Genomic DNA, 10,651 nt, shown 5'->3' on the forward strand with positions numbered 1-10,651 from the left:
TTTTTTGGGGGGTTGGGGGGGGGCTTGGTGAGTAAACACGCCAAGGTCCATGTGTCCATCCGATCGAGGATGGAAGGGTGCGGGGAGGGGCCGGAGTGACGGATCGATGCGAGCGTGCTCCATCGTCGCCGTCCCATCTGTTGTGCGTTTGTGTGCCTCGTCGTCACGTTTTCATGTCTGGTGGGTGGGGGACATTGTGGTGCATCAACGTCTTCCAAGGTCATACCAGTTGCTGCCATTTAAAAACCCACTGTAGCCCCCCCCCCCAGAGCTTACTTCCCCGGTCATATTTGGCTTGTGCCTCCGTTTTGTTGCTTCCCTACCGGGGTTGGACAATTTCAGCCGTTTGATATGCAGCGAAACTGCCTCATTGTTTCGTCGCAGGAGACTTTGCCTTATCTACTTAATGGATTATGAGAAAGGGAACAAAAACAGGAGGATTGGAGTTCTTGTACAGGGCCGACAGAAAAGCGGACGCCAGGTCAGATAAAACAAACACCCCTCCCGTGTATTTATTCAGCCTCTGTTTGGGATGAGGGCTTTGGAAACGCCAAAAGTTGTGATCGGGTCTTGTTTGCGCGGTGTCGGTCACCAGGCGCCGACACTCCAAAGCAGCCCCTCTCCAGCTTGCTTTCGATGTCTCCTTCCTCCAACACCCCCGATTCAAACGATCCTGATCATTTGAAGCTATGGAACTCGACGGGGCGCGGATGGCGGACGTCGCTCAGAAAGTGAACCGCGCTTTGGTCGGCCACGATATAGATTTCGGGAAAATCGAGACATTTTCCCAGAGTTCCTGATGGCCACCACGACCTTGGTCTATAACAATGACTTTTAACTATGAAGTGAAATCAGAGTTGCTCAAGCTACAGAGACAAATTTGGCGGTCGCCCGTTCGGGGGTGGAAGCGGACTCTTTTGCATATTCAGGAAAGAGTCAAATGAGTCGCCGGCCCCGCTATGTAATAAGCAGGCGAGCAGAAAAGGTTTGAGTGTGGGCGCCATCTTGGATTTCCCGAACACGAGCTGGTTGGTCAAAATAACACAAACAAAGTTTTGGTCATTTCTCTCCGTCTTTCATCCTGACAACAGCTGGACGATTCCAGCTCAAAGAATTTGACGCGAGTCCAATCTTCTCGAAAAGAGGAAATTTCTCGGGCGTTTGAGCTCCCGTGGCAAGAGCGAAGCAAACGCTGCAATGAGCTATCGCTCTTTATTTATCGATGGAGTCGAGACAGCTTCACTTGGATGGTGTCGACTTGCCCGGCCGCCTCTTGAAAGTATGTCTCGCCTGCGGTCAAATCCAATTGCTTTGTTTGGGCGCTTGTGTTTGCTTTTTGTCAGATTTAAGATTCCAACAATTGAATCCTCAGGATTGGGCTTTTTTTTTTTTTTTTCTCCCCTGACTCGAGTAGTTTTTTTTTTTTTCCCCCTATGCCCACAACACAGCTTTTAAAATATTCGTTTGCTTTTGTGGCGCAGTCTCCGTGCTGAAAAAAGGTCATTTGGTGCTTGCTTGCCAGCGGCGATTTTTTTTTTTTTTTTTTTTTTTTCTTCCACCGAAAGGTGTTTCCCGGCTGGTGTTTTTTTTTTACGGGAAGGTTGAATGAGTTTGCCATCTTGAGCTTGACGAACGTCGCCCGTTATCTGGCAGTTCTGGGCGAGAGGCGCCGCCTACCCGTCCGCCAAGTCCGCATTTGAGGCTTCGGCTGTGATCTGCGTTGGGCTAATCTTTTGACTCCTCCAGATAGCCCATCTGACCTTCTCTGTGTGAGACCTTGCAGCGTGGCCCCCGTCGGTTTTCTTCTCCGACAATTTGAGTTACAGCGATGAGCAAGTCGAGATGAAGCCGGTTCTGCCAAACATTTTTTTTTTTTTCTGTGTTCCATAAGTACTCCAGAGGAAAAAAAAAAAGCATTTGTGAGAGCAACAGCCTTCGGGCGTTGCGCCAAAAAAAATAATTTAAAAATGCTTTTTTTTTTTTTTTTTTTCTCAAACCCTTCACAAACTTCACTCAAAAAGTGTTTTCTTGTTTTCTGTTGGTATTCTCTTTCTCTCTCTTTCTCTTTGGAGCTCTCTCTCTCTCTCACTCTCTCTGTTCTTTTTCTGTTTTGATTTGAACTCTGACATCCGAGTCTGCCCCAGGATGTCTGTCACAAACTGCAGTCCAACGTTGTGACAATGCTTTTGTTCTTCCCGTGCCTTTTATGACCTTCTTTTTCTTCCTCTTTCTGTTCTTTTTGTCTATGTGTTCCCTTTCAAGGTCTGGCGCACCTGACGTTAAACGACCAAGGTATGGGTTCATTCCGTTTTGTTTGGGTTCTCTTTTGCTTCCTCCAGTTGACTCCCGAGGATTTGACTCCTTGCCCTGAGCCCTTTGAACAGTTTTGCTTTTTTTTTTTCTTACCCTTTTTCTGACCTTTCCTCTGCACCATTACAATTCAACCACTTTTTTTTTTGTTTTTTGCCTCCCCGAAACCCCTTGAAACATCTTCTTTAAACGCTTCCCTCATCTCGCTCCGCCGTCTTCTCCTTTGTGCCATTTCATTGTTTTGTTTTGTTTTTTTTTTCCCCCCTCCCACTGTGACCACCAATGTGTTGTCCTGTCCTATGGCTAACATCCTGGACCTTCACCCCTGACCAACTTTGACCCCGATGACTTCACCCCGGGGCTGAAGGTAACACTCTTCTGCGTCTTCAACAACAACAACAACAACAACAAAACGATGGTTTGATCGGCAACGTGCTTGCCGGTCATTCGGGGACACTTGAAGGTGAAAGGCTTTTTTTTTTTTTCGTGTGTCGAATGCGCAGAGTTTTTTTCATCACCGCTCTGCTGACATTCCTATTGTTTGGCAATCCCGCGACTTGAAAGGGCTCTCATTCAGGTGGTGGAGATACCTCGCGTAATCGCTTGTTGGATTGGAAAAAGAAAAACACCCGTGCGGTTGTTGTGATGCTGCTGATAACCCCTTTTCATGTCGACTCCATTCACGGCCGTCATTTGGTCACGCGCCACGGCTCGCTGTTTGTCAAAAGTGCTCAAATCGTTTGCAGCTGACTTCCAACACTTTTTTTTGTTTTTTGTTTTTTTTTAACACCATGCGCCAGTCCCATTGGCTACGCTTCCTCATGGTTCTCTCCTTCCGTTGACCTTTCTGTGCTGCTGGCCTCCAAGTGAGGACTGTCTTCTTCTCTCAGTCTTGCTCTCCTCATTTGTTGACCTTTCGACGCCACCGGACGCTCAGTCAGAATTGTCCGCAGGAAAAAAAAAAAAAGGGGGGGGTGGGAGGAAGCGTCAAAGCCAAGTTCATAAAATCGAAAAGGAGTGAACAAGAGCTGGAGTCGGTGAGTGTTCTGACCTTTGCTGCCAAAAAAAAAAAAAAAAAAGAAAAAAAAGAAAAAAAAAAGGCTTCCTCTCTTCTATGATTGCGGTGCATGATTCATGTGGGCAAAGATCACTTTGCTTTAATTCCGACCCTTAAGTCTCGAGCTTCATTCGCGCAGACGTTCCCCCGAGATGTCAAAACACAAGCGGGGAATCGGTCCGCCAGCACGTTGAAAAGGACCAAGCACTTGACCGTTTGATTCAACCCGAATTCTCCGTCCTGTATGCTCGTCTCTTGCCCTTCAAACTTTTCTCTTCGTGGTGACAGTACCATTCATCCAAACGCTCCGGCCGACTTCAACGAGCTCACGTAATTCATAAAAGCCTGCGCCGGCTGTTTATTTTAGCCGTGACCTTGTCACTGGCAGCGCGCACAATCAGATTACTGTAATGCACTTTATTTTGGAGTCAGCCAATCCTCCATGAAGCGCCTCCAGTTGGTCCAGAATGCTGCTGCTCGCCCCCTAAGAGGGAGCACATAACGCCTGCTATGGCATCCCTATACACTTCTTTTGAAGATTGTATTATTTGTTTGCAAATCTTGAAATGGCCTCACCCCACCTGACCTCTCGGAACGCCTCCACACCTGCTCAGCGCCTCAGGTCTGCGGACCAGACATTATTCGAGGTACCGAGAACGAAGTAGAGGCTCAGAGGGGATGGAGAGTTTTCCATTGCCAGTCCCTCTTTTTGGAATGAACATTCGGCAAGCCCCCTCGCTGCCCATCTCTCAAACTCATCTTCAAACTCATTTCAATTCTTTGGCTTTTGACTCAGCATGAGACTTGTTTTTTTTTTTTTAGTTTGACTTTTTTTTTTTTTCGCTTTCTACTGTCATTGTTATTAATTTATGTTTTTCATGTTTGTTATTCTATGAATTATTTTTGCTCCGTGTGCAGCACTTTGTATACAGCGATGGTTGTTTTCAAGTCCTCAAGATATACAGTTGAGTTGAGATAACAGGAAGATTGTGAAATCATACATTAGGACGGTATTGATCAGAAGTGTACAGTATTTGTCTGGAACCAACGTGTGTGGAAGCCAGTTCGAGCAATTTGGAATCGCAAGAGCGGTAACAAAGGAACGCATGCAAATGCAAATCTGTCATTGGGGGAACCAGCTGATTATTCATCGAGCATTGCCCAGCCAGCCATTTGTATCGATCACCTTGTTTCCAGGATTAATATGGTTTGCTCCCATGTGGATGGACCCCCCCAAAAAAAGAAAAAAAAAATCAATAATCCTATTTAGAACATTCACGCGTTAAAAAAATTACCTTTTTTTTTTTTCCTGACATTTTTTTCTGCTTAGCATGCCTCTGCTCCGCTCGGATGCATGTGAAGCAGAAGAAGCCAGCCGCGTAGTTAACCGAGGCTGCGGCCACCGTTAATGATCTCTGGCCGTCACGTCAGCCGTCATATTACAGGGCCAGGGAAAAAAAAAAAAAAAAAAAAAAAAATCAATGTCAAGTCTCCTTAAAGCCGCGGCCGTCCTTCACCGCTGATGCAAGGACGAACCCCGGGCCTCAGTCACCGCTGATCTTTATCTGGCCGTCTGGAAGACCACCTCCAACGCCGCACGCTGGGCAGGCAGCAGCTGAAATTAAACGGCCACCATTTCCCTCGCCTCTTTCTATGGATGTGCCTGTCAATATTCCCGTGCTTGAGCTTTTCATTTCATGTTCGCAGCGAGTGGCTCCTACCGTGCTCATGTCGCTAAATAAGGTCATTAGATGGATGGAAGCGGCCTACGGATGGATTTAGTCAAATAAGCGTCACGTTAATATTTCCAATTCACTGACCAGCCAGCAGAACCTGAGGTGTTCATATGCGTTACTAACAGTTGCCCGGAAGCTATTTTTGGAATTAACGAGCTGGTTATTGCTATTAATTAAAAAAACGACGTTTCTTCAAGGATCCAAACCGCAGCTGTTTCCATACTCCGGGAGTGCGGATCCTTTTCACTCATTCATTTTCTCCTTATTTCACAAGTTGGGTAGATGCAAACGGAGTGAAATTAAATTAAGTGAGCCCTGCGAGATAGTGTCCCGGCGGGTCTAATGTAGATATCCCTGAAGATACCGCAGGGAAAATGAAGGAAGTATTGAGCCTGATCTGTATCTGGCCCGCAATGTAATAGACTAGGTCCAGGTCACGATAGCCATCTCGCTCACAGCCCACCGGGGGGCACCTTTATAGACTGCCTGTGTTTGTGCGACCGCAGCTGTTTGGAAAGAAAGACGGACCCTACGGCGTTTTATTTGTTTGAAATGATTTTCAATGAATCTGCTAAAAAATGAAGACACAAAAAGCCAATTCAAAAGTTTTCCGAGCGGTCGAATGAATCGCCCATCTCCAGAGTTCGTTATTGTGGCCGCTGATGTACGAGCGGGCCCTTTTGAAATGCCATAATTACAGTCACCGGGGCTGATGCTGATTGACAGGGCTGGGCGGAGGCTCCGCTGCGGGACCTCGAGCGATGAGGCGCGCGTGAAGGTCGTTGCCGGTCCATCGGGTTGCCGCTCTTCGGAAGCGTGCGCAGGCGCGCGCGCGCTTGACGTTTCCCAGGCGAGACCCGTGCCGTTATTGGCAGCCGCGCTTGCAGAAAGTGACAGCGTGAATCACGCGTGCGGCCAGCGCGCGTTTGAATGACTCGCGCGTGCCACGTCGTCTCTTCGCGGCACGTGCTCCGTTTCGCGCTTTTGGGGCCCTGCCCGACAACAACCTCCCGCTCCTCCTCCTGCGCGTCCTCATCATCAATCACGACTTACACGCCGTTTTGCGTCGCGTTTTGAAAGGTCGTCAACTGTCCGCCGAATTCATCCAGCGCAGGCGGCAATTGTCCAAAACAATGTTGGGCAAGTGAATTACTTCCAAAATGTCATGTTTCATATCGCAACTTACTTGCGTTTGAAAGTATGACGTTTCTTGACAATTTTACTGTCCGTGTAAGAGGGACAAGTTGCATATTATTTTTAAGTTACTTTTAGTTTTTATGTATGGATGCATAATTAATTTATCTTATAAATAATAGCGAAAGATAAATGACGAAAATTGGTCAAACAAAAGAGAGAGATTTCAATACATTTAGTTTTCGGCAGGGCGGCCCGGTGATCCAGTGGTTAGCACGTCGGTCTCGCAGTGCAGAGGTGCAGGGTTCGATTCTGGCTGCGGCCTTCCTGTGTGGGCTTTGCACGTTCTCCCCGTGCCTGCGTGGGTTTTTTCCGGGTACTCGGTTTTCTCCCACATTCCAAGAACATTCATGCAGGCTGATTGAACACTCTAAATTGTCCCTGAGGGTGAGTGTGAGCGTGAATGATTTGTTTGTCGATGTGTGCTCTGCGATTGGCTGGCGACCGGTTCAGGGTGTCCCCCGCCTCCTGCAACAGGACAGGCTGGGATCGGCTCCCACACGCCGGCTGGATGTGATGTGTAAATGAAAATTTTAAATCGGTTTCAAACTGCTCAAAGGTCTGAAACACAATTTGGAAAAAGATAACAATCAACAAATGATAACAAATTTTCTCCCGGAATTCACTTGTTGACTAAATTTGAGCATTTAGGTCATGCATTTGCGTTTCACAACTGATCTTTATTCTGCTATTTTACCCCCGATCGTACCACAATGTCAACATTTCCCAAATGCTAAAAATGACACGTGCGCACACACACACACACACACACACACACACACACACACACACACACACACACACACACACACACACACACACACACACACACATTGACATGCATAATTTCAACAGAACTTAATCAAATTTGGCCAGTGGGGCATTCATCTTGGGGGCAGTGCGATTGGAGTGTGGAAATTGGATTCAGGTCGCGTTTTTACAAGTTGTAATTAAGGCCACCAGGGGGTGAGGTGGGGGGGGGGCAGCGTGAGATGGGCGACATATAGTAGGAGATGGAGGTATATGCCAGATAAGGCAGCGAGGTGAGCTAAGCTGTTTGGATGACGAATGACTCGCAAAAATAAATAAATACAAAAAGCTAGAACTGTGTGTGCTTTGCAATCATTAAATAAATAATTCGGGCGAGGGATCTCATCACTTATCTCGTTTGGTTTAGCACGTCATTAAATTGCAACATTCCCGAAAGACTTTTCCCAAACGAACCTTCAAGGGCACCCTGTTGTCCCTTGCCAGTGTCCACATTCCAGAATCATCCGTTATTATTCAAGAGAAATTGGACACATTTTGTAGTGACCAGAGAAGCGATCGTGAAATACGCGAGCTTTGGCTCTTTGGAAAATAAACGAGATGCATGACATAGTCCAACGGAACTGAATTGGTTTTAAAAATTGAAAGTATGATTGATTACCTTGCGGCTTTGCCTCGTATGTAATCCCCTATTGTTTTGTAATCTTCAGAAACACACACAACACACACACACACACACACACATACGTACATACGTACATATATACATATATGTATGTACTGTATGTGTGTGTATATATTTAATTTATATGTGTGTGTGTGTTCAATCAGCCAACCATGCATGTTTTTGGAATGTGGGAGGAAACCGGAGTACCCGGAGAAAACCCACGCAGGCACGGGGAGAACATGCAAACTCCACACAGGGAGGCCGGAGATAGATATATATATATGTGTGTGTGTGTGTGTGTGTGTGTGTGTGTGTGTGTGTGTGTGTGTGTGTGTGTGTGTGTGTGTGTGTGTGTAAAATAATAGCTCTGTCTTCCCCTCTCCTGCAGAAATGTGATGTTTTTGCTTTTGGTAAATAAAAAGACCGCAGAAGCTAATCCCTTCAGCGTGAGAGGAGAAAGGCCTAATGAAATATGTTGACGCACAAATTAGACTCCCCTAATTGAATAAAGGGGATTTCGAGAAGGGCGAGCGTATTAAGATACACTATGTGGAGATGGAGGAAACTCATAAAGCAGCGCAAGATGACGCCTCGGGGGAGGCGGGATGTCAGTCCGACGTTTGTGGCTCCATTTCACATTTGCAAATGTCTCGCTCAGCCCAAAGCGGCGTCGTCGGCTCCAGAAATTCCAAATGGCATCTTAAATCAAAAACTGCACGCCGCGAGAGGAGAGATTCAGGTGAAGACGCGGTCGACTCAGCTCACCTGGCACTAATTTTTGTGCAGCGCACATTGCAGGAGGTGTGGGTGGTTTTGCGCTCGCCCGAGCATGCGAGCAAAGGCAATGAGGCGAGTGGAATAACATTAGAGGCCCTTGTCGGAAATTGCCGTCCACGGAGCGGGTAGGCCATCCTTGATGATTAACTGCATTATGGCTCTTCTCAAACTTTGAGGTTCTTTAATTTTTCAAGGGAAAAAAAAAAAAAACCACGAAAACATGCTGGAGCCGTAACTCAGAGACCTATTTTGAATCCTTTTGACCCAGCCACTTAATTGGTAGATTAATCGACTAATACCAGGCTCAAATGAGTAATTTAATCAAGCACTGGAGTTGTAACCACAGGCCATTAACCCGGGTCGAGCAGGACAGCGTGAGTCCAAGTGTTGAAGCCTTGATCGCGGGTCACAGTAGAACCTTTTGTCAAAGTTTTTTTTTCGATTGTCCTCACCTATTCAGTGCATCACTCCTTTCCCTCGACTTTTTCCTCAACGGATTCTTCATTTCCACACTGTTAAAAAAAAAAAATTCAAATCAAGACTTTCAAGGATCCAAACCCATCCCCTCAATTTCAAGTTGCAAGTGGAAAAACAAGCCAGCAAATTGTTTTGGAGAAAACAGCTTGCTTGCTTTGTTGGACTAACTGTCAATAATTTCACTTGTTGCTAACGAACCCTTTCATGCGCCCTGTAACCTGATCACATGATTAGCTGTCCACTGCAGCGACCGCTGTCCCTGAAAGAGTTAAAATATTGTTTCAAATTGAGATTTTTTATTTTATTTTTTTTTGAATTGGCTTCTGCATATTTGGTGGGACCTTTTAATGGAGCCTCTGACAGGAATTACAATTTCCATTTACATGCTCGGACGCCTTGAAGCAAATCCAAGCGCAGGAAGTGTTCAACTTCGCCACTGATCATATTTGTTGGCCGTATTGCCGTCCGTCAATCTGAATTACAGCGTTTAAGAAAAAAATACAGTGCACCTGTTCAATCTGGTCGATTGAAACAAGCTTCCATGTGAAGCGTGTCACCCAAATCGTGTGCAAATGTGATGTCATCTTCTCAATGCCGTCCTTCACAGGGACATACAAACGTGACAGGGTTGACTGTTTAACACCCAAGTCGGAGTGGCGCGGCTCTGCAACCGTTTTGAGTGTGGATCCACGCGGTCTGCCTGTTTTGTTGTCAAGAAAACATGTTGTCACATCCCGCGTTTAGTATTGTTCTATTTGACTGGCGCACTCAGGTAGTCACGCTGGCAGGCTCAAATTACACATTGGCTCTCGGGCTGCAAATTGCTTTTGCGAGGGAAAAAGGGGTGGCGGGTAGGGGTAGTGTCAGCAAAAAAAAAAAAAAAAAAATTTTTTTAAATCAGGAAATAAGCTTTCAAAAAAAACCAAACAAAAAAATATATATATATATTGATTGATTGGATTCGACTTCCGCGGACAGTCTCCAACGTAGACACGAGAGGTCGGCTATCCTATTGTGAGCCACTTGATATCAGAGGAGAAGTATGAGCAAAGAGCAGCAAAAGGGGATTTGGCGAATTAACGGGATGCAGCTTCAGCATCCAGTCCAGGGGATTAGCGGGAGCACCGCCGTCCAGTGGAGAGACGGGGGCTTGGAAACGGGATCAGTGTTGGTGAGGAACACCAGTCAAGCCGTGCCTAAACGTCACCCGACTGCTTGCATAAACGTGGGGGTCTCTCTGTACCCTCCATGATCATCGGAAGGAACCCTAAATGGGTTCTTTCCGATGAGCCATTGCATCTTTTCCAAAAAAACATTCCCAACCTTCATATTCTAAACTGGCCAAATTAGCTCCCCAGCAGCCGTTAACTTTGCCCTCCGTCGTTTCCCAGACTGAACCGCCCCGCTCGTGTGACATTCTGAGCCCACCAAACGGCTCGCGCTTAAATCTACGGGCAGGTTCGCGTGCTATCAACAAATCGCGCTCGCGTTTAGCGCCGTGCGCCGCTCGGACTGGTTTCTGGCTTTTAGCCACCGTTCCGCCTTTCTCGCTCAGATTGCGCTCCCATTTGTGAAAGCGAGCTGTTTTGATCGCGCGTCCCCGTTCCATCTTGAGAGCCACTCAAGCTCGCCGGGAAGCAGCGCTCGGTAGGACGACGCCCCCCC

General features: G+C 46.8%; 1 protein-coding gene across 6 annotated transcripts in view; it reads left to right on the top strand.

Annotated features, from left to right (window-relative positions):
* Positions 1-10,651, top strand: part of nrxn2b (neurexin 2b) — a 285,878-nt gene that overhangs the window by 79,127 nt on the left and 196,100 nt on the right. For 5 of the 6 annotated variants that reach the window (XM_019863281.1, XM_019863279.1, XM_019863275.1 and 2 more), the window contains exon 4: positions 2,263-2,292. The exons of the other annotated variant lie outside the window; for it this stretch is intronic. In XM_019863281.1, the coding sequence (XP_019718840.1) occupies positions 2,263-2,292 (30 nt within the window). The remainder of the gene's footprint in view (positions 1-2,262; positions 2,293-10,651) is intronic. 6 annotated transcript variants of the gene reach the window in all.

Source organism: Hippocampus comes, unplaced genomic scaffold (assembly GCF_001891065.2).
Source record: "Hippocampus comes isolate QL1 unplaced genomic scaffold, H_comes_QL1_v1.1 scaffold18, whole genome shotgun sequence".
In the NCBI taxonomy this organism is placed as follows: domain Eukaryota; kingdom Metazoa; phylum Chordata; class Actinopteri; order Syngnathiformes; family Syngnathidae; genus Hippocampus; species Hippocampus comes.